Here is a 24,522-nt window from a genome sequence, read left to right as displayed (position 1 = left end):
GGTAGGTCGATCCGCACATCCCCTATTCCGGGGTAAAGCAATCGTATGAGAGCACAACGCAGGGTTAGGGTCTGACTATAATACTAACCAGTATATCCGCAACGAGTATCACACATTATTTCCTCTCGCATCAAGAGTAGCTACAAAAATAAAATAAAACAGAACCCTATATAACATAAGCTAACAAAGCCCATCCTTTATGAAGACTTGCTCGCCAGATCCTCCTCAATCTTTCCCAGCTCAGCCATGGCCTCCCGACACTTGGCCTTGTCCGGCTCGCCGGGTCCCGCATAAGGCCTCCTCGGCAGCATCTTGCGCTCCGCATCCTCCACGCCCGCCCTGCTCGCCGAAAACACAGCCGCGGCGTACTTGGTCATGGCGATGCCGCTCTTGCACGGCCTCTCTGCCAAGGCGGCGATCTTGTGCAGCCGCAGCGCCTCGTCCGTCTTGCCCTCCTTCCACAGCTCGTAGATGCCAGCCAGCGAGCGCGGGAAGACGTTTGCAAAGGCGGCGATGCAGCCGGCGCTGCCCGACGCCAACCCCCCGAGCAGGAAATCCGACTGACCACCAAAGACGGCAAACTCGTCGGGCGGCAGCTCGGCGGCGAGGCGCACGATCTTGGCGACGCTGCCGCAGGTCAATTTGACGCCCACGATCTGCGGGTGGAGGCGGGCGAGGGTGGAGATGAGGTCCGAGTCGAGGTCGACGCCGTTGCAGACGCCGGGGAAGTTGTACAGCACGACGGGGAGCGGCGTGGCGGCCGCGACGTCGGCAAAGAAGCGCTGCACCACGGCCGGCGTCGTCGCCTTGCCAAAGTACGCGGGCGGGAGCACCAGGGCGCTGTCGGCGCCCGCGTCGGCCGCGTCGCGCAGGAACTCGAGCACCTGCGCCGTCGAGTGCCCGCCGCACCCGGCCATGATGGGGAAGTCTGGCCCGACCGCCTGCCGCGCCGTCTCGAGCAGCTGTCGGCGCTCCTCGCGCGTCAGCAGAAACGTCTCGGCGTTGGTCCCCAGAACCACCAGCCCCGCCAGCCCGGATTTGGACAGGTGCGCGTAGTACTTTTTCTGGTCCTCGAGCACGAGCTTGTCTGTCTCCGGATCGAAGAGCGTCACCGCAGGCGCCCAGACGCCCGATGGTGGGACTTTCCAGGTCTGAGCAGCCGACATTATTTGTGTTTTTACCCAGGGAGGGGAGAGAGGTTGATGTCTATGAGGGGGAGGTGGGGTTGTCTTGTAACATGGGTTGGTGAGTATAAAGTACGGTTTTAGTAGGTAGCCACCGAGTTGTGTCTTTTATTTATGCTGAAGTGCTTGTGATGATTAAATGATGTTGCTTGCGGAAAGGGGGAATCCGGAAACCAAAAGATTTCAGCCAATCGACATTAAATGTCGGATTAAGAATGCCCATCTCGAACAAATCCGCGCATAATGCTGCCGCAACCCGACGGCAACCGTGGAATCAGCGGTCTCCGAGATCGGGCTCACCTCCGATCCGGTCGGATCGGTCCTTCGCATGTCGGATGTAACTTGATCGGGATTGAATTGATGCTAATGGAATTACAATTCCATTCTACAAGCAGATAGACATCCGCAGCTTGTTTGTTAAACATTAATTATAATGGCTCACTATGGAATACATAAACTCTAGACTCTAGTCTAGAGTAAACCATGCCACAAAAGAAGCGTTCTAAACTCTCCTTAATTTTTTTTTTTTAAAAAAAAAAAAAAAAAAGGCGTTGTCGTTCCGTCTGAATCCCAAACAAATGAATGCAAATATAGACAAGAAGAAATAAAAAAGAAAATAAACAAACACTAAAACCAGGTAGACTGCCCAGATCCCAGTACAGAATCTGACACAAAATGGTAGAAACTCGAATGATCGTTATCCAAATAGCTAGGTGAAAGTATCCAACGCGTCTCCACTGAACTTCAGTTTCGCGCTAGCTATTAGCCAGGATTGGAGGGAAAAAAAAGTGATTACAGGTATACGACAAAGTACCCATGGGTCAGAAATGAAGTATGACAAAGTAAAATGGCCCGAGGCCAATCGGAAATGGTTTGGTTTGCTTTACCGTGCCACTCCAACCTCCATGGCCGCCTTTTCTCTCTCTGCTGCCGTCTTCCTGGCAGCAATGCCCGTGATGCGGGTCCAGTCCTCCCACTCTTTGGATATCTCCATCAGCACGCCGCCCATGACGGAAGCGCTCGCCATAAGCCCGTGGCCCTCGCCCTCGAGAACCCGAACCTCGCACCTGCGCATCGTCTTGCCCAGCCACAGCACATTGTCGAGCGGAACGCGTGTATCCCTGGTCCCGTGGTGTATAATGACTGGCCGAGTAATGTCGACGTATCGGAACCCGATGGTGTTCCTCCTCTCGAGACAAACGAGTAGATCCACCGCAGGATTGGCCCCAGTCGTAGCAAGCTCCCAGATCGCATGCGTCAACCGCGTGTCGTAAGTCGCCTGCCTCTCCTTGTCCGCAATGGCAGATGCCGCCGCTGCTAGTACCGCCGCTTCCCTGGCTGCTGCATTGCGCTGTGACGCCACAGAGGAAGACTTCCTATGTGCCCCCGCATCAGCTGAACCCGCCATGGGCGGAGGCTTGAAGAAGTCCATGTCCCCAGTCGCCGGAATTTCACCCCGCACAAAACCGGGAATCCTGTTGCCATCGTCATCTTGCAAATGGTTCTCTTTGTTGCTGTCCAAGGCCCCGGGCGATAGAAGCGGGCTCCCATTTTGATGCTGCTGAGCCTGCGACCTCGCAGCGGCCTCCTTTTCCCTATCCTTGGCGACGTTTTGCCCATTCTTGCGCTTTTTGCGTGGCGTCTTTGGGAGGCTTGAAGTAATGCTGCTGCTCGTTGCCGTCATGAACGAACTGTTGGCCGCCTTGAGGAATGGAGTGGGCAGCGCCCTGAGGATGCGCTGAGACGTCGGAATCGCGTTGCTTGGTGGTAGGGGCGTCTGTGCCGATGCACCAAAGACTGACATCTGCGACGGCGGGATCCAGGGGGCCAGGAGATGGATCCGACCCCTGATGTGCTGAGGCATTCGCAGCGCTGTGGCAAGCGCATAGATGGCGCCTGCCGAGTGTGCCAGGATGGAGAACTTGGTGATCTTGAGCGCTTGGCAAATTGCATATACGTCATCTGTATTTTTTTTTCACTCTGGTTAGCAAGACATATTCGATCGAAACGTCTATGGTCAACCTCTCTGGGTACGCATGCTTACCTGGCCAACTGAGGGGCGTAGCCGTGCCGTCTTGGTACGGTTCACTATCACCGACTCCGGGCCGGTCAGGAGTGATAAGTCTCAACTTGAGTGTCAAGGCGAGCTCATCATAGAATGCCGTGATGTATCTCGTGAGACCCATCCCCACACAGCAAAAGACGGCGCTGCCCTCACTATCGCCCACCTCAGAAAAGGAGATGACACGGCCAGTCTGTGGGTGCTTGATTTTCTGTGACAGCCTCGGCGAACATAAATACGATTCCACCGCATCATCGATACTATCTGCACTAGGCGGGCGCTCGTATCCAATGTGGTTCGCGTCAGCCGTTGGTGATTGCGCTCCCTCATGCTTCGACAACCGTCGCAGTCGGCTACTTGATCGCTTCGCGCGCCCGTCTGTTGATTCGCGTCGGGATCCTCTCTTATCCACGCTCAAGCTTCGTTCTCTACGGCGCCGTTGTGCAATTGCAGGCGATGGGGCACCTTCCTCGATATCAACGTCGTATGAAAGAGTGCGACTGTGCAGTCGTGGGCGATCATCCGGCGGGCGAGAAACCGACCTTGACCTAGAACGAGCTCGCGGACGCTCCGGGAGCGCAGTCATTTTCGAGTAGAGTAGATACACGTCAGTATCCGAGTCAGGATGGGTTGGTGTCGCCGTTTCCTGAGCCCTGCGTCCTGTCCTTGACGTCGAACGTGCTCTTGAAAGGCTCTGGCTACGTTCTTCGACTTCGGGAATTGCTTTTGTGGCTTGACTGTCACGATTTGCGGTTGCGGATCGGCGGGCAGATGATCTTTGTTTGGAACCTGTCTTGCGTAGACTCGAGTTTCTGTCGGGTATGTGCCTGGGCGATCCCACAGAAGGTGAATCTGTTGGTGCCCGTTCGCTAGTAGGTGAGAACACCGGGGAAATCACAGCCTCGGTGGTCGGGCTAGTGGTCTCTTCGTTGATGGGTATTTGAGCCAGGAAGTGATCCTGATGAGGCGATGTGGGATTGCTTTTGGTCCCAAGACCTCGGTCCCCGCTTGCCGTGCTGGAACTGTTTCGCTTCTTGTCTTCCTTGTCCTGGAGTCGCTCCCGGCTGCTCATGTACATCAATCCCTTGTGCGACCGACCCTGCTTCTTTCCCCAGCTGTCAAATGAACCAGTATATGACTTTCGTCTCTTGAGTTCAGGAATGGGAGGAATGTCCCCCGGTTCCACGGAGAGGTTGCCAATGCTCTGGGTATCGGCATCGCGCGAGGTATGCGATCCCCGGGAAGACGGCCGTGAGGCGCTACGGGACCCGCCCAGAAGCGACTTGACTCCTCCGCTCTGGTCTCTTTGTGGAGATTTCGGGGCCGTCAGCGCAGAGAAGCCCGAAGGGGGCTTTGCCGTGCGGATCACGGGCGGACAGGCCGCAAGGTCATCGAGGCTAACGTCTTCAGCAGTAGCAACCTCGCGCTTTGGTGAACTGTAGGCTCCGTATTCGACGCCAAAGGACCCGTTGGTGGCGGGAGACTTTAGAGCCGGTGAGGGTAATGGTGATGTCGAAGGCGGCCGTCGGTCACTTGATGGAGAGGTCGGTTTGGAAACAACGTCGAGACTGGTGATGAGCGAGGATATGACGTCGGCGCCCAATGCGCTCGGGGGGGATTGTTGGGCACGGCGACTCGGTGAAGCGTGACGCGTGCCGCGAGAGCTCGAGGGCAAATGAAAGTCGAGCGTTTCGTGCCGTCGCGAGGTGTGTTGTCGAGAGGACGATTGGCGCGGAAGAGGAGGGACCACCTGTGAGTCCATCATGTCGAGGAAGGGGGTCAAAGCAGGCTGGGTAGATGTTTCCTAGCCTGGCAAACATGGATCGATCCCACACCTCGGGAGACAAGGCAGCCGCAGAAACGTGCTGCAGGCAGGCAGGGCAGTGAGTGGGCAATGCTTGTGTGCTACTTTGGTTTCTTGCTTGTCAGGCCAAGTGCCAATGTGCGACATGCAGTTTCTGGCACAACTAGAACGTCTGTGCCTCTGCGTAGCGCCTGCAGGGCAAAGAATAAGAAAAAGAAGAAAAAAAAACTAGGATCAACCCCTTAACCGTGTGCTGCGGTTAGTTGCTGCCTTGCTGCAGGCAGTGTGTGTGTGTGGGGGGAGGTAAACGACTGATGAGGAATCGAATCTCAGCATGGGCCCTGGAGTGATTCTCAAACAATGGCGTTCCAAAAAGATCGTCAAAGCGAGTTGGAAACAATAAAAGACTGAGTGAGTTCAGACGATCAAAATGTGTGCACAGGCGACGCACTTGGACAATTCAGTTTGGTGAGAGCCTAAACCAACACTCTTTCCACGGACGGCTGGCGGGGCTGGGTCAATGGAGGACAGACATGCGCCGTCTTTTTTGAACCCTTTTGGACTTTTAGCTTGGAGGATTGGCGCAACTGTCGCCAACTTTTTTTTTTGTCTTTGGGGGGGTTTTTTTTTCTGCTCTTCTCTCTCTGCAAAGGAGAAAAGGGTCGGAAACTAACCGTCAGAGCCCGGCGAAAAAGGGTGTGGAGTACAATTTTCAGACGAGCTCTTCTAGATGTTCAACCAAGTAAACCCGTCGGAGACCCTGACCATGCTCGTCATCCGTTAAAACTTGTGTTGAATGTTTTCCTGGTTGATTAATTAATGAATTGCTAAAGTCCCGAATCATCCCTACTTCCTGGTATTGCCATTTGCTCAACATTGGCTAGCTCCCAGGTGGAACGCGGTACAGTCCTGGGTTTATAGATTAGACCAGGGGCCACCTATTATGTGATTGGCCGAGCCCACTGACACGCCCAATCTCGCTGCCCCAGTGGCGCTAGGTCGCTCTGGAACAGGATTCGCCCTAGAACCCGGACGGACATTTGATGAATGGGTTTGTGAAGTGACAAAGGAGCACACGACCAAAAGTAAGAGTTAGGGGTTTCAAGGAGGAGGAGGAAGAAGAAGAAGAAAACTGAAAGTATCAGATCTCACTCATGATCTTTTCTTCTTGTGCTTTGCAAATGCCGCGTTAGGAGGGGTCGCATCTTCAATGGATTCAACTGTCAGGTACCCGTCGTGATCGAGAGGTAGGTTAGGTATAGTTGGGTTCCAGCTAAGGCCATTCATTGCAACCGGACCAGCCGGCAGGCCCCCGCAATTACCACAAAAGCTTCCATCAGGCGCGACCTGCACATGCACACGCTTGTGTCCGCCCGTTCAAACCCTTTTTTCTTTAGACGGAACTACAGTACGCGCATCTGAAAGTGACCGATGTGCGAAGTGCGAGAGCGAACGAACGTTGACAATCTGTTTGATCAGAAAGTTACGAAGAGAGACATCGGGCAGTTTGTTTTCTCTTTTCTTTTTTTCTTCCGGATTTTTGATTTCCGTTTCTTTTTGTTTTCGTCTCTCTAATCAATGCTGCTATCAAAATCTCGGAGCTTATTCGAATAATCTCCATGTTCAACTTGTTTACACTTTTGTAATCTCAAGTTTGCTGGCCCAATCGTGACGACTTCTGTATAAAATAAGGCTGTACAGCAGGTCCCTACCTGTTTTGTACATTGGGCTTTGGTGAACATGCAACGGATGTACTACCGGTAGACATGCACTGACATAGCAATACAGTGCATGCGACAGTGCTGGCGATATCCATAGCCGGATCGACAGTTTTAAAACGCCCAATTCTAGATGATTTAAAGCCGAAAAACCTACAGCAAAGGAAGGAAAGCCAATGAACTGCACAGGAAACGAAGTTTCACCACACGCATGACAGCCATCAAGCCATCAATCAATATTTTTTTTGGTCTAATCAGTTTGCAGATTGCAACGGGTCCCGGCCGGGAGAATCAGGATGTCCTTCCGCGAACATGTGTTTCCTTGTTCAGTCTGCTCGAAACGGTTCGTCTATAACCAGATTTTGATTTGTTGTTTGTTTGTATAATAGCATAAACAAGTTGGAATAGAGAACACCGCACCTAACCTACAGTACAGCTTTACTATAGGAGCCCAACCCGCCCATATTGAAACGGGTCATCAAGACTGTGGGGATTTACTGGAGGTTCTGGCGGATGACCAGTCTCCCCCAAATAGGTAATAAGGTTGTCAATTAGTGGGGTATATTTGCTGTCAGTGCAAAATGATGTCTGTGTGTCTCCCTACTGGGAAGGCACTAAAGCGACAGAGGTGTGCCTGAATCAATAATACTGCGTGCGTATACTGCATGCAGTAAGGATGAGAATTAAAGTAGGGCGGGCACATTGGGGCAGACGAGCTCAGCTGAAGCTCCAACTTTTTTCAACGTTGCAACAAATATGGAAACAAACAAACAAACAAACGGTCTGGAACTAGATTCGGCAACTAACCACAAAAGTTCATCATCAGGTGTGAAAGGATGCGATCGACCAAGATCCTACAAGCACGACGCTACGATGAATATCTGATAGATCATTCACGGGACTAATTACTTGATATCATCCCAAAGCGTTTGCGAAGGAATTTGTTATTCATTAGGTGTAGGACATGTATCTACTCTCATGTCTTGGCCGCTCTATCTTTGTGGCACGACTTCAAACACCTTTGGTCTTTTCTATCATGGTCGTCAACTCGCCCTGTCCATTATGCTTCCGGTTCATAAGCTGTAGAGCTTTTTGATTCGAAACCCACCAACAAGCTGTTTCCTCCACCTCGCTTCTTGACAGGTTATAAGTCGTCATACTCCACGCGAGGTTTGACATTATATGGGGAGGTCCCGCCAGGCTGATGATCATGATACTACTCGAGTGCATTCTCAGCTGGGGCAGCTGAGCTTTTGCGACAAGCGCACAGAGAGTCGGTGCGTGACACTATCTACTTCCCAGCAAATCCCTGTCTGGGGAGGAGCGATAGCGACACACCGAGAGAAAGAGAGAAAAAAAAAAAAAAAAAAAAAAAAAAAAAAAAAAAAAAAAAAAAAAAAAAAAAAAAGACACCACCAGATTACAGTAGAGGCGGTTTTGCGCCGAAAGTGTGGAGAGACTGATCTTTTCCGGACTACTGCGAAACTTGACATATCAGAAAGCTGACCGGAACCAAGTAGGGAAGTAAATTTTTCAGATCGTTATATTTCTTGGTCCGATATAGGCAGCACAAGTAGATTCCCATGCGACGTCGGTCAGGACCGGCCCACTGCGTTTTTGCATGATGCGTCCCTACAGAATAAGCAAAAGGTACTATCCCAAATAGTATACTGTACTTGAATTACGAAATGCTTTATGTTTTAATTTTAACGAGCGAAATAGAAGAAGAAGAAGAAGAAGAGAGAGGGGGAAAAAAAAATTACATCGGCCGGTGGAAGAGAATTTTCCCCAGTGAAATGCTAAAACTTTTTCAAATCACGGTGTCAATCTAATTTTTTCCCCCTCCTTCTGAACCATGGTTACAACGAATCTTGTCCAGCGAGTCAACGGATCCCGCCAGCGAGTGAGCCAACAAAAATCTGTGAAGTCGTACACAATGTGACGTCGCGGCGAGGCCTGCATTTGCATTGACGAGATTGACCTGGAAACAACAAGTTTGCTGTTTACAAGCTGCAGACTTGTTACTAAAAGGAGTACAAATAAAATTTTCACATCTAATTCGGCGTCTACTTCTACTAGAATGAGGACCATATTGGCTCATATTCGACGCCAAGGGAAAACAGTCGCCGAATCCGTGACCAACAACCATCAATATTTGTTTCGAGTCGGGACAACATTCCACTACCGGTCCTTCGACCAAAACCGGTGAATATGGTGGAAGTTTCTTACTTGCCAAGATTGGTCACATCATTGCCAAACAATGGCTCAGCAAAACCGATGTTGGATGCAGGCAGTGTTCTGATTGTATGTCTGCTTTTAGGGCAGCCAAGGGAGAATTAATGTTCAACTGTGCATATCTGCCACCCCTGAATGCGGCAGATATTATCCACGGCAGCTCCGATGACTTGGAATGTATGCGGAATGCGGCGGCATGCAGTCGATGGAATGTTTTGTTTGATTCTTGCCCAAATTAGAACATGAATGCGGCCATCTTAATCGTATCATCGACAAAGTTGGATCTTCGTTCGCCTTGTATAAGACAGCCAAAGCAACTCTTCAGTAGAGGGCATTGAGATGATACCAGTATTAGGAAAATCAATAATCACGAGCACTAGCCATACATAACATTTCATCACAGAATACCACAACGTCAAGACCAACAAGCCCTTCTGCCCAATGTCTCACGATCATAGCTCGTCCAACCCCGACACCCAAAGTGGTGGCACAGTCCATTTCCGGGCGCGATCGCCAACGCACCCTTCCGAGCAAGTCTGGTCCTAATAAGGGCCGCTCGCCGGGTAAGCCCCCCAAAGTCTGCGTCGTCCAAGGCCCTGCCAGGACCGAGATCAGGCCAGCGAGCTTCTCAACAAGGTCACGGGCATGGTGGCTCCACGTGAGCCTTGCATCATGCCTCCTTGTGCTCTGGCTTGGCTACTATCTCGGCCCCCAGCAGCAGCACGCCCCCTACAAAAGCCGGTCAGGTTTCATCAACGGTGATGGCTCCACGCCTTTCGGCCATGAAAGCTCCAAAACCTATCATGTCCCTCATCACCCATCGATCTTTGACATTTTTCCAGCCATGTCATACTCGCACGGCGTGGAGATGGACACGTTCACGCTGATGAACGAGACCACGACGGCCCTCGGCGAGGACCTCATCTCCTCGCTGCGGGGGTTGGGATTCAAGCCGAGCCAGAGCGAAAACTAAATGGAAAAGGATGCCAAAATACTGTCCGAGAATCTGAGGGTTCTGAGCAAGCAGGCAGACCTCTACCTCGCGAGCTCGATCCTGTACACGTATTTGCTGCCGGCCAAGTGCAGCAGAACACCCTCGAGCCGCTGGATCACGGATGCGGAGCGGTATCGCAAGAACACCGGCCGCTACAAGTCCCTCCCCTCGTGGTGCGCCTCGCGCCACCAGTCCCTCGAGACCTGCCTGGATGCAGCCGCCAAGGCCCGAATAGACATCCATGAGCGGCTGTCGACGCTGCGGACGTTGCTGATGACAGGCCGGACTTTTGCAGACATGGTGTTGGAAACAGGCACGCGCCGGTTTCTCAACCAGACGATTTTAAATTTGTTTTCTGGGCGGAATATATTTGGGGGTTACAGAGATTTGAGTCTTATGTAGCAGCTTTGTGTCCCTCGTGATGCTCTTTTTCAGTATCGACAGCATCAGAGCACCAACTACACTACCAGACAGATGAACATGAATCAACTAGCATATGAGGATAAAAAATTTTGAAAGTGCAAAAAAAAAAAAAAAAAAAAAAAAAAAAAAAAAAAAAAAAAAAAAAAAAAAAAAAAAAAAAAAAAAAAAAAAAAAAAAAAAAAGCAGCCCGTTCGATGGTTCTGCAGTCGCATGCATATTCTTTCCAAAGAACCAAGCCACAAGCCCAGCAAAACCCCTCTTACCATATCCAGTCACTAACCGCGGCTATCTTCCACGGACCAGTGCAGGTCAGCATAGCGTTGCCCATGACCCCGTTGCACACCAAGACCGAAGCATCCCTGAACACCCCACGATTCTGGGCAGGCATATACCGGCTTATCAGGAGGTACAAGGGGACGATGTTGTACACCAAATAGAGCACCTTGATGGTGGAGACCATGACGCCACTGGCCATCGACACGGGCGACTCCGGGTTGGTCAGGACGCCGTTGACGACGATGCAAATGAACAAGGTCCACAGCCAAAACGGCAGCAGGGCGAGCGTATAGACGGCCCATTCGTGTCTGGGGATCTTGCGCAGCGGCCAGATGGACGTGAGAAGGCCCGGCTTGCGGTACTCGGTCAGGACCATAATGCAGTTCAGGACGAAGACGGCGAGGAAGATGGGGAGGTATCGTTTGGTGATGGCCAAAATGTAGGCCATGGTGGTGTGTGGGGCGGGTTGTCTTGGTTCTGCGGCGCGGGCTGGGGGTTGACGCTGCGGTTCTGCAACTTGGTGGTGGTTTCTGTGTCGATGGCGGTGATGAGCCATTGTGGTGGCTTTGTGGTAGTTGAGAAGATTTCAGGGGGCCAGGTGGAGCTGTTTGATAAGGCTGAAGTCTCTTTACTGAGTGGAAGAGTGTGTGTGGTGTATGTTGAGAGGTCAGGCAGAAAAAGGATCAAGGCAATCAGTAGCGTTTAAATAGCGGGAGACCCATCTACAATCTACACAGGAATATGTTGAGTTCAGGAAAATACTAGCAGGATGCAAACCTCATATCTAACGCTTCTGGCTGGTTGTAGCTGTATTAGAAATGCATCGAATCTTTGTGGTCTCAGTCTTTGAGCCATTGAAACAACAACCAAGAGCACACACATACACACCTGCATTTGTTGGCAGTGTTGAAAAGAGCGGCAGGCTGCAGCTGATAGAAAGATTTCCCCAATGGTGTTCCTTTGGGACGCCATTCTTGTTTCACGTCACAGAGAAGACTGTCACCTACAATGGATGGTGTCATGTTGCTTTGAATACGTCGGTTCTTTGAGGAGTGGAATACCAAGTGACAAATCCTTCGATGTTCCACGAATATTCTACATTCATAGCCAGAGATAAAAATAGATCAAGTTATAGCTCAATTCTCAAAAAGCTCTCTCATAGGCTGGAAGTAGAAAGACGCTCACTCCTAGGTGTTTATCTCCCATCTGCTGGGATATGTTTGGGCTCATGGTAGAGTACCATCAGATACTAATGCTTGATCGCATATTAAGCTCTCTCATGTGTCCCAAATTAGACCCAATCCCGTGTTCCAGAAGATCGACACCAGCACCATCCTTCCTGTCCATCAACATTGCCCGAACGCATTTTCTTCAGCAGGCACCCTTTTCATAAAGTGAAAAAAGGGGTGGCGAATGTCACCGCATCAAGAGTTACTGTTCATTCACGCTGGCCTCCACGCCATTTTCGTGAGACCTCCGAAAAATCTTATCCTTCACCCCCTCTCCACAGCGATAGTGCTTATAGACGCCCTTATCAGTCACTGGAGATGTCCAGCTGTGCGGTTCCAACCTCTGCACCCTGGCAGAGGACCTTGAAGGTCAGTAGCCCGGCAGCGTCCCCCATCCGAATGACTATGGTCAAGTCCGCTTGATACCGCCGTATTCTGCCGGGCCCAATCTTGGAGCGTAGCTGGCTGACGTCCAGATCTTTAAGAGTGTACGTAACACAACCAACCTTTTCCGCACCTACCGAATGTCAGTCAGGATACGATAACAGAAGGTTTTCTACTAAACGGCTACAATCCTTACTGGTGTCTTCAATGGTCTCGGGCGTAGAATCAGCACTACAAGCGTAAAGATCCAGACTGGAAAACAGGGGTTCGCCTGCCTCCCCCGTTACCTCAAGGCTGTATCGAATCTCCGTCTGCTTGGTCACGATTGACCCCTGATGTTGTGTGAGTTTATGCTTACCAACAGTGGTACAGTACTAAGCCATAAAATTAAATATACGTACCTTGTTCACTTCCCAGGCCAGAAATCCGGTGAGACACTTGGAACCATCAAATTTATCTATCCAAGTACGACGCAGAGACTTATCAAAGTCTTTGTGGAGCTTATGTTGGTAGTGCTTGCTGATTTCAAAACCATAATGACGGCGGCATTTGCGCTGCTTCACCGCTTCTCCCTCGAGACCCCTGATGACGGCGCCCCGAGCGATGGCCGACCAGCTTTAAAATGTCAGCAAGCACCCTCAAGCTTGTTGTAAAAAGATGAGACAAAAACAATCAATCATTTCTATTGCCCGACTTACGCATCCTTCATAGGCGTAACGAGCCTTGCATTCCTTCCCTCCAGAAAGACCTCGAGTCTCTCGCACAAGTAAGGCGATGACGCAAAACCGCCCACCAGTATGACCTTCATCTTCTTGCCCTTCACATCCTCTTCGACTTTGGTGATCTGATCGCTGAGAAGCCCAGTAATATTGTCGATGACAGGATCGAAGAGGCTCTTGATATCGTCAGTGCTCAAAAGCACCGCGTCCAAGTCCGAATCATAATGATTACTGGCGATCGCCTCTGCTGATACATTTCGCATTTTGAGGGGGATGCGGTTGGGGCGCTTCTTAGCCCTCACAAGGCTGAAGCCCTTCTTGATGTTCTCGAATGTGGACATAAAATGGCTGCCAAGGCCCGTACGACGCTCACCAAGACTTGTGAAGGCGTCTCCGAACCGTTCTGCCATCAGTTTGTTCATGCTGCGATCGATCGTTGTCGAACCGCACTTGGCACCTAAACTTTGTCAGCTGTGTGTCTCTGTTAACAGAGTTTAGCCACATACCAATGCCCACAAGCAGCTCCTCGAGCTCCAATGCTGGTTCGGTCGACAGAACATTATATGTGGTGATGTCCTGGTGTTTGCCATGCGAAATTCGTGTTAGTGTCGAGAATTTGTCAAATGGTTTATTCTTAGTCTGTTTGAGGGAGAACGTACCACTGTACCACCACCACAGTCGCAGATGAGAACATGATCTCCAACCTACAAATGTTAGTTATAGCTCGACTAGTGGAGTTAAATCATGACTGCAGAGCAATCTCACCTGGATAAGATCATTGATTTCCGAAATAGTAGACTTCAGTGCTGCCAGTGCTGCGGCCTCGGGTTCGGGAATCAGAAACATCCTATCACCTGGGTGGCTGGCGAAACCTGCATCCTGAGCTGCTATCTGGGTAAGCAGCTTGGCCTTTTCAGACCAGGTAGCGGGTACTGTCAGCCAGACGTCCACAGGATAGCGGAGCCGAGAGGCCAGTCTCCCATTCCCGAATTTACGATTGAGTCGTTCTTGGCAAATCTGGTACAGACCACGAAGGTAGTCAGTAGTTACGTCCTTGGCGGACTTGTCCGCAGGCAGGCACATAAGTCCTTCGGATCGCCTCAGCTTGAGCTCAGGATCATCATAGTCCGATGACAGTGCATCCATGTCGAGAAGAAGCTTGAACCAACTGTAGGAGCGCTGCCCAGCCTCAACTTCATATCCAACCGCATCAGAAGCCAAACCGTCGTTGTCGTCATTACCCGGGTTCTCATCAGCGTATGCAATTCGAGACGGTGTCTTCACATAGTGTTCGCCGGCTTGTTCACAGCTACCAGGCCAAGCTGTGAAGGTGTGGATCTCCCGAAGATCAGTCGTGGTGCTGGTGGCAAAGCAAATGGCTAGGTTTGTAAGTTTCGTTGCAGAGAGCTTTGAGAAGTATGATCCAAGGAGTAGGACATACCTGAGAAAGTTGTTCCAAAATCAAGCCCTAGAATCAGTCGCACCTGCTCGAAGGCTGCGCCTTTGGACATGGTGAAATGATGTGTATCTACCTAGATAGTTGAGTTCGGACTGAAGGGAGGGTGAAGAAAGCAGGATAGAGAGATAGAGAGAGAGAGATTTGATATGGAGATGAAATGGGATCAACCGGACATCCGAGTTGTCGTCGCTGGCAAGATAAAAGAGTTGGTTTCTGATATGTGATTGTAGAAAGACCACCATTCGCATTTGGGTAGGAGAAGACCTTTAAAAAGTAGAACCTGTATCAAAGGTAGGAGGCAGTGGATTGATGGTCAACCATGGGAGTATTTTAATGCACGAGTGTTGGTATGGTCATTGGATGACGATAGGATAAAACAATTATTCTGGTGAGTTCAATGTTTGGAAAGAACTAGTCCAGAATATTGTTTGAATCGAAGCAACAAGATAGCAGAGGGTACGATATCTATAAAGGATTGTGGTCGTGTGTAATGGCTGGTGATCTATGACCACGATCACGATCACGAATGAAAGCTTTCTTGAAAGGTTGAGAGAACGATTGTCACTGCCTTGGAGAGCTTACCAGAAAGTAATTGAGTACCTCTAGGCCTGCACTTTGCAATTTCCGAGGCGAAACTGAAGAAGTCTTCACTTCACCATCCGTGATTCGGAGCAGCTTCTGGGACCACCCACGATTACAATCCTGCTCCAAGATCCAACCACAGATTGAACTGTTTTGTTTAAACTTACGTCTCTTCGCGATTGATACTCGCAACCTCAACAAACCTGACCACATAGGTACCTAACTCAACTCTTCGGGCCAAGTTATTGCAGCAAGAAATGGATCACCGTAAACGCAGAATGAGTACAGATTCGCTTGCCTCATACAAAACGGCATATGAACACATCGATGTTGATCACCGCACTGCGTCTTCAACTAGCAATCAAGGCCACACTTCACCCAACAAGGTGTCGTTTTTGCCCTCAACATATGAGCGCCAAGTCATCAAAATGCCCAAGGAAAACAGGTGGAACCGTCTTTCTTCGTCACGACTCAAGATCAATAGCCAGATCTCAGAAAGACAGGAACCCGCATACCATCGACAAGATGAAATTTTCGCACGGATGAAGAAGCAGGTCCTGAAAGAAATCAAGAAAGCCAACCAGTGGCGGCAGCGATTAAACTATGTGCTCGCGGAGAAAAAGGACTTAGATTTTGAGTTAAAGAGATGCCAAACTGGCCTCCATGACGGCAGAAAACTGATCGCGGACCTCGAACGTATGGTGCGAGAGTTGACCAACAACAAGGCCGAACTAGGACATAAGGTTGTTGATTCGAATCGCCGATACGAGGAGAGCCGCGAGATTATTGAGCAGGAAAATGAAACAATCAATGATCAGAGGCTGAGAAACATCGCACTCGAGGATCAGGTGATAGATTACGAAAACAAGCACAACGACGACCAGATACTGGCTCAGACAAGCCAACAAAACATCGACTACTTGGTTTCACAGCTGGAGAAACGGGTAGATGACCTGGATCAAACTAGAGACCAACTGATGACCCAAGGTGTAACTATTGATCAACAGAAAGAGAGCATCGCCAACCTTGAGGACCAGTTGAGCCGCCTGTGTATTCAGCTGGACCGGGCACAAGGGGTTGTGGCGATCCGAGACGCAGATATTGCTGAACAGCAAGAGAGCATTACCAGGTACCAAGACCAGGTGCGCCACTTGTCAGTCCAGCTTGAGGACTTCCAAGACCAGGTTAGTCGTCGAAATCAATGTATTGCGGAGCATAAGGAGAAAATTGGTCAGCTTGCGCAAGATCTCAACAATGCCGAGACCGAGATGGCTCGCACAAAAGCACAACAGCAGCAACTGGAAGAGAATCTCACACAGCGGGAGGCCCAAGGAGTTGAGCTTCAACGCGTCATAGCCGAGCAGAAGCAGTTGATTGAAGAGATACGCCAAGCTGATTTCGAGTCCGTGGTTGCTGACGTATCGAACGAGCTCCCGGACAGCGAGATACGAAGCAAGTTCGGCGAGCTTCTGGGAACTGAAGTTGATGACTGGTGTATGGAATACAAAGTCCAGAAGTTGACGATGACCGGAGCTCTCCAAAATCTTCTTTGCTGTGGTGAAGACCGAGTTGTTTGGCACGAACAGGATACACCGGATAATCTGCGCCTCAGGATTGACAACCCGAAAGCACCGGTCATCATGCTCCAGGCTGCACTGTCCGCCTTCCTTTGCAAGCACTTTTTGCAAGATCCGTTTTTCCTTCTCAAACTAAATTGTGGAGAAGCAGCCGTTGATGGACAGCTTGCCAAATTGAAGGCGGAACATACGGCGTTGACCACATTCCTAAAAGAGTGTAAATCCAGTAAGGCATCCGCTCCTGAAAGCCACTCCATGGGGTTATCTGACTTAGTGTTCTTTCTAGAAACTGCCGAGCTGCATTGGCGAACGGCCACTGTCGAACTCCTGGAAGGTCGATTAGACTTGAACATGGGAATGTCAAGAGACGTGGCCAAGACTTTCGTGGACGATTATCAAGCATTGCTGATGCAGCAATCATCGGACATGCTCGAAGAGCTCTCCGTGATCATTTTGAACTTTGTCAGGTTCTGTCTGAGACTGTGGAAGCGGAAAGTGCCGATATACGTCGGCAACAATCGAGATATTGGGGGGCAGAGATTCAAAGCGAACAGTGATTGGTGGGATGTGACGCCACTAATAGGTCTGGATCATGGTGATAAAAGTCTCGATGGCCGACCTATGTGCGTTATCATCAAGCCATTGATATTCACCATGAGTGCTGCAAGCGACAGCAAGGAGATAATCTGGTCTAAGGCCTCTGTGTGGGTTTCCAATGAGTCGGCCGGCATCCCCATAACTATTGATATTTAGAATTCCCAGGCTGTTCCTGGCATGGCGGCAGACTTCGCTGCGATGAAGCCTCGAACTAGAATCGCCGCCCATTTAGCGCGGAACAGTAGCGCTGCAGCCCACAAATTTTGAGGAAAGATGCCTCAGCGTTTCAACGGTAGCACAGCTGGGCAATTATATTTGCCAGAGGATTAAAAGCAATATTAAAATCAGCGTTGGGTTGGCATGATGCGGCTGCGGTAACGAAATTTTTGTTGACGGGGGAGGCTTGTTGAGATGGCGGAAGATTTTACTGGTCACCAAGAGACGCGTCGCGTTTAATTACCCCGTAGCAGCTAGACCTAGAAAGAGAATGCCCCGCCAATTGAACTAGGTCGAGATTTTTGACTAAGCACAGTTGCTTCATTCATTCATCACAGTTAGGTTGTGCAAGAGAGAGATGACGTCAGAAACAACCCTTTCTTTTCTCTAACTGATGATCTTTGCCATCCCAACTTGTACTGAGCTCTGTGGCCACAACATGCACAGGCAAATAATTCACAGCCATGGCAGGCCAAAATGCCGGTATACCTGGGGAACACAGTCTAGAATATGCGGGTCAAAAGCTCCTGTAGACCTTCATGATCCAATCACTGGAATCTGTGAGCTTCGTCTACGTCATAGGCCATCTCGATGGACGCATGTGCTTGCCTGATGGTGCTACCGGGAGCTGTCGGTTGGCATTGTGAATGTCTCAGTTTGGTTAGTGAGCTGTCATCGTTTGGCCCCAGCCTGCTTGGCTGAAAGGTAGGTCCCTTTTTTTTTGTCGTTTTCTGCCTTTGTGTAAATTTTTGTTTGGAGCTGTGGTCCGGTCCCCTGCTTGGATGAACGACGTAGCAAGTAGGCAAACAGCAACGAAAAGGTGACCTCATTGATCCAACGCAGCTGCCCTTTCTTACTGCCCTAGCCAATAACTGCCTGCCTACGTACCGTACCGCTTTCCATTCCTCTAAGACATCTTTCTCCCTCCAATCCCTTCAATTTCTCTTTTTCTTCTTTTCACCTCAACACAAAACGAAAATACACACGATAATTCCACCCATCTCGGCGTGCATTTACTCAAAACACGTCTGCTGATACATCACATCCTCAGCATTCTGGGCGTCAGTACTGCGTCAGTCTTGATAATAATCTTTCTGCTTTCATAATGAGAGTTCTCACCACTCTCGTGAATCTGGCGCTCGTGGCCGGAGCTGTGGGCAGCAACTGGTTTACCAAAGCTGGTAAGTTTCACTTTCACATCAAAACTCAATTCATCGAATAGACTTGCTGACACTATCATCTACATGAAGCATACAACAAGTGGCACGAGACTGAGCTTGAGCGTTGGCTTTCGGACCACGACGTCCCATACCCAACTCCTGCCGACCGTCGTGACTTGGAGAAGCTGGTCCAACAGAACTGGGATTCTTACGTCGTGCAGCCTTATTCGAAATGGGACAACCAGCAGCTCGCCGATTACCTTAAGCTAAAAGGTATCGAGACAAAGGATTCTGCACAGGCTAGCAGGGACAGCTTGGTCTCGCAGGTGCAAAAGTCTTGGTACGAGACAGAGGATAAGGCCCAGCAGAGCTATGGAAGCATCAAGGACTGGATTCTCGACACCTGGACTGAGAGCCAGCTGAAATCGTTCTGTGACCACAATAACATCCCCGTTCCCCAGCCCCGCCAGCGTGACACCATCCTCACCAAAGCTCGTGAGAGCTATGACACCGTCGCTCAGAAGTTCGGAGAGGCCGTTTCTTACCCTGGCAACTGGCTGTACGAGACCTGGTCCGAGTCCGACCTCAAGGAGTGGCTTGATACCCATGGCTTCCCGGCACCCCAGCCCTCTACCCGTGACAAGCTCATTGCCTCGGTCCGCCGCAACTCTCGTCTCGCCTACTTGAAGGCTCAGGCCGATGCCGCCAGCGCTTCCAAGAGCGCTCAGGACGCCTATGCTACCGTGACTGACAAGCTTATCGACGCCTGGAGCGAGTCTGACCTCAAGGATTTCGCCGACCGCAACGGTATTCCTGGTAAGTTACATCATACGTGACATGGCTATGGCGAGGTCGTGAGCTAACACTGTTCAAATTAAATAGTTCCTCAAGGCACCAAGGTCAACGAGCTTCGTGCCCTGGTTCGCAAGCACCGCGCTGATATCCTTGGTGACAATGTTGCTGGCTCTGCCGCTTCCGCCTATGGTGCCGCAACTTCCAAGGCCGGAAACACCTATGCCAGTGCCACAGATAGTGCCTCGCTCGCCGCCCAGGAGGCGTTCGACAAGTCCGTCAACACGTGGTCTGAGAGCCGACTCAAGGCTTACCTTGACGCTCGTGGTGTTCCCGTCCCCCAGACCTCCAAGGTCGATGAGCTCCGCGCTCTGGTTCGCAAGAACTCGCACAAGGCTGCGACGCAGTGGAGCTCGTGGAACTTCGAGGACTACTCGCTCGAGAACCTGAAGAACTATCTCCAGGCCAACGGCGACGCTGCCGCCAAGAAGGCAGCTGCCAAGACTGACGCTACGCGCGCCGACCTTGTCAAGGCTGCACAGTCTGCCTACGGTAGTGCCTCCAAGGCTGGTGGTGATGCGTATGCCTCAGCGACCAGCTACCTGGCCCAAGCTACACAGTCGGCCAAGGACAGCACCTTTGAGACATGGAGTGACAGTGAGCTCAAGGCATACCTCGACAGCTATGGCGTTGTAAGTAATCATCTTGTACCTCAAGTTGAGAATTCATATGCAGTCGTGATTCTAACCCACCAACCAATAGCCTGTTCCCCAGGGCTCCAAGACTGACGAGCTCCGCGCCTGGGCTCGCAAGCAGTGGATGTACTTCCAGTACGGTACTAGCACACCTGCCGAGACCATGTTTGCCAGGTTGACCGAGGGCTTCAAGGGCGGTGTTGAGTGGATTAAGGGACAGCTCAACATGGGTGCCGACGCTGCCAAGAAGGCTGCAGATGATGCCAACGCCAAGGTGAAGGAGGAGTTGTAAATGCTGCAACTTCTTTTCGGTAACAGCGACAGGCTTCCTTCGCAAAAGATACAGAAAGTTTGTGCATAACAGACACCCATTTCACATTGCGAGTTTAATCACTCGGGCATCATTGGGTTCAGCACACAAGGAAACACATTGTATGATTTAATTTATGGAGTGATGAGGGATCGGAATGGCGCCAGCAAGGAATCAGCTTTTTGCCCTTACAAAAAAGATAATGATTGCGATGAGCTTTCTCAGATTTTAGTTTTTCAATTGAACTTATCTTGCCTTTAAAACTGAACCCCCAGGCTTCGTCTGCTTTGCATGCTTGGCGACATAAGCTTTGCTCTAAAACTGCCGGTAATGCCAGACATAAACCTGCATACTATGTGGTAGGTAGTTCTTGGACTAGGCTAGACTAGCGTCTGGGCTCTGATCTAGACACTCATGGATTGAGTCAGAAGCAAGCATGTTGGCAGGAAGAATGATATAATACATAGTGCTAAAATGGTAGGAGCGCAGTAATCTAGAACTAGTAGTCACTGCACCAAGAAAGTCGGATAATATCCGTAAATAAGACTACCGTAGAGCTAGTTCTAGATCCATGCTCACCAAGTGCAAAAAGACGTTTACGGTAGCTGCACTTGTTCAGCTAGAACTAGCATCATCTCGCGGCAAAAACTCGCAAACCAACGCCTTGCTATCATTAATGGCATGACTAAAATAAAAGAGCATACTCGTGCACAGAGGCAAGCAAATACATGATGCATGAATAATCCAACAAGACAATAACCAAAGATTCCGAGAAGATGTTGATTAGACGGTCAGCAGCGCCGCAACAACGGCAGAAACCACAATGGTAACACCGGTGCTGAATCCCAACCGACCTGCAGCACCCCTCTTCAAGCGTTCAGCCTGTAAGTCGAAAGTGACATTTTGCGGCACCGAGGTGTTGTAGCAACCACCATTGCTGACGTCGATGCCGGCCAAATCCTCAGTCGTCCTGAAGAACATGTAGTTCTTCTGGTCCACATCCTTGAACTCCTTGGTGTTGTAGGGGAACAGCATCTGGTCATCGGTGGCGCTCGTGTTCCTCAGGAGGATGCAGCTGACCTGACCCGGGTACTCCTTGGCCATCCCGGGGTAGTCCTTCATGATGTCCGAGTTGGAAATGTCGCCTACCAGGACAAACTTGCGCTTGGGAAAGGTCTGGAAGATACGGTCGAGGAGGTATTTCCGGATGGAGAGGGTCGCGCTCACGTCGGAGAAGTTGAGTGGACGGGTATCGAAGCTACCTGCTGGATACGTCTTGTAGATGTAGTCCATGTAGATGCGGGTGGCTTGCTCGGGCGTGGTGGTCAGATAGTGAAAGTGCAAGTCCCGGTTGGAGCGGGCCCAGTTGGCGTAAATGTCTGGCATGTTCTCCCAAGGGGTGAATGGACGGGCAAAGGAGTTGAGTAGACCCTCCTTGGGCACGTAGATCTTGGTTACCCTCAGAATGTCATCAATGTCAGAGATGACAGTATAGCCCTCGGGCGGCACCAGGTATGCAGTTGCGTTCCCAAGCTGGGAGCCATTGGTGTACAGGTTGAGGCGCTGGATGCTTTGGGTCCTGTCGCCTGGGGTCAAACCATTGAGCTGAATAGGAACAAACTCGTCAAAGTCACCCTCGCTGGTGGTAAGAGTTGGTAGGTTGACATTCTGATCGCCCCCAGTGGTGTTGGCTGCGCCACCATCGGAGCCGACAGATGGTGCTGGTTTGATATCCATGGAAACATTTTGGTGGCTTTGCTGCAGAATGAAGATGGAGGCAGTCAGATTGCGGGCTTGGTCTTGCTCGCTGGGCGGCAGATCCTTAATGTCGACACCAATGAGAAAGATATTGGCGAGGTCGTCTAGCTTCTCCCGGCTCGTGTTGGGCTGTTTGTATACCTTTATACGAACATTATTTAGTGACCGGTTTGACCAATGGACTGACTGTCCAACATGAATCGCTCTCAATACAACTTACATTGCCCCTGAACCTAATGTTCCAAGCATTGTTGCTCCAGTTTCCATACGGCGGTATGTTGAGAACCTGCGTCGGTAACGCCCGAACCTGATTGTCATCAATGCCCAGGGAGCTCTGGACTTTGTCACCTGTGGGGAAGTCCTGGAAGAAGTTGGGAACTCCCGAGGCGACATAGGATGGGATGCTCGACCCGAGCCCGGAAAAGATTGAGTTGACCCCAGACTCGAAAGCACCCCAGATATCAGCCCTCTTCTGAATCTCAAGTGTCCGAGTTGGAGGCTGCTTCAGCGCGGGAGCGGGCGTGATCTCGGGAGCGTGTGGTGCAGCAACATCGTCTCGAAGCACCGGCTCCACTGGAGTACCGTGAACCAGACATGCCAGCTCGGTCAGGAAGACAGCCAAGGAATGAGCGCGCATCTTGTGTGTCTGCAGGAGGAAGATTAAAAAAAAATACGAAAAAAAAAAGATCTCCTGAAGATGAACAAGATATGCTTTGGGAGGGCAGTGGGGATTTGCTAGCCGTGGGTTAAGGTTAATTGTGTGTTAAACCACTACTGAGTCCCTGACAAGCTCTCAGGGTGGAGAAAAAGATCTAGACCATGGAGCTTGTTTTCAGCGAGGTTGGCGTCTTTTAAAAGGACAAAATCCGTGCATGGTAGGTATGCCAAAGCTTTTGCTTTGCCTTGGTATTGCGATCAGAATGGGGGGTGTCAATGGAAGCAAACAAATCAACCCCCTGCAAAAAAGAGTGGCTTCGACGTCATACCTTGTCAAAAAAATCAGGCACAGGTCACTCACTGGTTGGTTGGGTTGTTAGCTGTCGATTAGTGCAACATTTCCCTGTAACTGTCCCCCGGTAATTTCGTCGTTTCGGCCCTAGCGCCCAAATCCGTGGTCCGCCAATGGGATGAGCCAATGTATGCCCAAAGGGGAAAGAAGCATCTGAACACTACATAGTACAAGTGTGGGACTTTGGAGGCACTTGGAGGCACCTTACTACAGCACCTGTGCAAAATTAACGCAACTATTGCAAAATCCCACCAAAAGTCACCATATTTACAAAACTGCAACTTTGTTAATATAAAAGGCACAGCTTTTTTATCTTGGCAGCTTATATAGATTTATATAATATAATATATACTTACATTTTATTATATAAACAAATTTCCGGCGTTTGTTACAAAGGTTTAAAATAAAAGTTTGGAAATTTGGAAAAACCGTGTCCACTGTAAATGCGCTATAATCCACTATAACGGAATTTTTTCAACTTTGATCAATTTTAATCCAAATTTGCGTTTGCAACTAATATTATTTTGAAATAATAATTATATTTATAGAAATTTTGGCCCTTTTAAATTAATAACATACAAGTTATTATAAATTTAAATTGTTAATTAACAGGATTATTGGTATTTGAAAACCGTGTGTTTTGGTGGGATTTTGCGATGGTTGCGATAATTTTGCACACCTACTGTACTTGGGGGGCTGTGCTCCGTGGGCCGCATATCAGACAGGGGGCCCCTAAAATCTGGATCTCCCCTAAATCTGGATCACTTATCTGCATAGAAATTTGTTAGCAATCATATAGTATTAGGGTCAATCCCGTCAACGTAAAAATTTAATAGCAAACAACTGATTTATTTATATATTTGCTAATAAAAATTTATCAGATCAAGTGATCTAGATTTTAGGGGTGATCCGGATTTAGGGACCCCCTGTCTGATAGGCGGCCCACAGAGCACAGCCCCCAAAGTACTGACTATTACTTGATGACTTCACTGGACCAAAAAAGAAAGCCAAAGTTTGGCCCAACATGGAAGATCTGTCACGAGATGACGGCAATCCCAACCGATATCAGACGAACTGCGTGCTCTCAACATTGACTTCTCGATAACCTACCTACCTACCTACCTTACCTAGGCAACTCATCAGACACGCACGCGCACCACGGACATTAAAGTACATACATTCCCTGCTTCTTTTGACAACGGCCGGCCGCGCAGGGCATAATCACTATTCAGTACCTACTTTAGACATGTGCTGCGCAAACCGGCGGTGAAAACGCGGCAAGGCAAAAAAAGTCTTGGCAGCCACGCTCTATTACGTCCCTACATGAGCCACGAACATC

The 24,522-nt window shown here is 50.0% G+C and overlaps 8 protein-coding genes across 8 annotated transcripts; 3 read left to right on the top strand and 5 right to left on the bottom strand.

Annotated features, from left to right (window-relative positions):
* Positions 1-197: 197 nt before the first annotated feature.
* PgNI_09601 (uncharacterized protein) lies at positions 198-1,166 on the bottom strand (the record flags this gene model as incomplete). The annotated part of the gene is made up of 1 exon (XM_031129583.1): positions 198-1,166. The coding sequence occupies one exon, from the start codon at positions 1,164-1,166 to the stop codon at positions 198-200; it is 969 nt and encodes a 322-aa protein (XP_030977518.1).
* A 503-nt stretch (positions 1,167-1,669) lies between these two features.
* Positions 1,670-5,855, bottom strand: PgNI_09600 (uncharacterized protein). Its single transcript, XM_031129582.1, has 2 exons — positions 3,229-5,855; positions 1,670-3,146 (listed from the first exon to the last, which is right to left on the bottom strand). Exons 1-2 carry the CDS (start codon positions 5,009-5,011, stop codon positions 2,068-2,070), a joined length of 2,862 nt encoding a protein of 953 aa, XP_030977517.1. The 5' UTR covers positions 5,012-5,855; the 3' UTR covers positions 1,670-2,067.
* Positions 5,856-9,245: 3,390 nt separating this feature from the next.
* On the top strand, positions 9,246-10,399 carry PgNI_09599 (uncharacterized protein; the record flags this gene model as incomplete). Its single annotated transcript, XM_031129581.1, has 3 exons — positions 9,246-9,291; positions 9,462-9,942; positions 10,015-10,399. The coding sequence occupies 3 exons, from the start codon at positions 9,246-9,248 to the stop codon at positions 10,397-10,399; spliced, it is 912 nt and encodes a 303-aa protein (XP_030977621.1).
* Positions 10,400-10,679: 280 nt separating this feature from the next.
* On the bottom strand, positions 10,680-11,252 carry PgNI_09598 (uncharacterized protein; the record flags this gene model as incomplete). The annotated part of the gene is made up of 1 exon (XM_031129580.1): positions 10,680-11,252. The coding sequence occupies one exon, from the start codon at positions 11,250-11,252 to the stop codon at positions 10,680-10,682; it is 573 nt and encodes a 190-aa protein (XP_030977620.1).
* Positions 11,253-12,230: 978 nt separating this feature from the next.
* PgNI_09597 (uncharacterized protein) lies at positions 12,231-14,539 on the bottom strand (the record flags this gene model as incomplete). The annotated part of the gene is made up of 8 exons (XM_031129579.1): positions 12,231-12,442; positions 12,506-12,641; positions 12,711-12,924; positions 13,008-13,485; positions 13,535-13,604; positions 13,688-13,732; positions 13,794-14,407; positions 14,470-14,539. The coding sequence occupies 8 exons, from the start codon at positions 14,537-14,539 to the stop codon at positions 12,231-12,233; spliced, it is 1,839 nt and encodes a 612-aa protein (XP_030977603.1).
* An 808-nt stretch (positions 14,540-15,347) lies between these two features.
* Positions 15,348-17,399, top strand: PgNI_09596 (uncharacterized protein; the record flags this gene model as incomplete). The annotated part of the gene is made up of 1 exon (XM_031129578.1): positions 15,348-17,399. The coding sequence occupies one exon, from the start codon at positions 15,348-15,350 to the stop codon at positions 17,397-17,399; it is 2,052 nt and encodes a 683-aa protein (XP_030977601.1).
* Positions 17,400-18,246: 847 nt separating this feature from the next.
* PgNI_09595 (uncharacterized protein) lies at positions 18,247-20,742 on the top strand. The gene is made up of 4 exons (XM_031129577.1): positions 18,247-18,640; positions 18,710-19,435; positions 19,502-20,103; positions 20,174-20,742. The coding sequence occupies exons 1-4, from the start codon at positions 18,565-18,567 to the stop codon at positions 20,396-20,398; spliced, it is 1,629 nt and encodes a 542-aa protein (XP_030977605.1). The 5' UTR covers positions 18,247-18,564; the 3' UTR covers positions 20,399-20,742.
* A 457-nt stretch (positions 20,743-21,199) lies between these two features.
* On the bottom strand, positions 21,200-22,811 carry PgNI_09594 (uncharacterized protein; the record flags this gene model as incomplete). Its single annotated transcript, XM_031129576.1, has 2 exons — positions 21,200-22,315; positions 22,395-22,811. The coding sequence occupies 2 exons, from the start codon at positions 22,809-22,811 to the stop codon at positions 21,200-21,202; spliced, it is 1,533 nt and encodes a 510-aa protein (XP_030977617.1).
* Between the last annotated feature and the right edge of the window lie 1,711 nt (positions 22,812-24,522).

The sequence above is a fragment of the Pyricularia grisea genome (assembly GCF_004355905.1).
Source record: "Pyricularia grisea strain NI907 chromosome Unknown Pyricularia_grisea_NI907_Scaffold_7, whole genome shotgun sequence".
Classification (NCBI taxonomy): domain Eukaryota; kingdom Fungi; phylum Ascomycota; class Sordariomycetes; order Magnaporthales; family Pyriculariaceae; genus Pyricularia; species Pyricularia grisea.
The sequence above is the reverse complement of the archived record's forward strand: the minus strand, read 5'-3'. Positions and strand labels throughout refer to the sequence as shown.

What these genes read in the sequence shown, in the direction of transcription:
- PgNI_09595 (XM_031129577.1), top strand. Translation starts at nt 18,565, where the DNA reads ATGAGAGTTCTCACCACTCTCGTGAATCTGGCGCTCGTGGCCGGAGCT. An exon ending in CAACTGGTTTACCAAAGCTG is followed by an intron (nt 18,641 to 18,709) that starts GTAAGTTTCACT and finishes ATCTACATGAAG; the next exon opens with CATACAACAAGTGGCACGAG. An exon ending in ACCTCGACAGCTATGGCGTT is followed by an intron (nt 20,104 to 20,173) that starts GTAAGTAATCAT and finishes ACCAACCAATAG; the next exon opens with CCTGTTCCCCAGGGCTCCAA.
- PgNI_09600 (XM_031129582.1), bottom strand. Translation starts at nt 5,011, where the DNA reads ATGATGGACTCACAGGTGGTCCCTCCTCTTCCGCGCCAATCGTCCTCT. An exon ending in TACGCCCCTCAGTTGGCCAG is followed by an intron (nt 3,147 to 3,228) that starts GTAAGCATGCGT and finishes AAAAAAATACAG; the next exon opens with ATGACGTATATGCAATTTGC.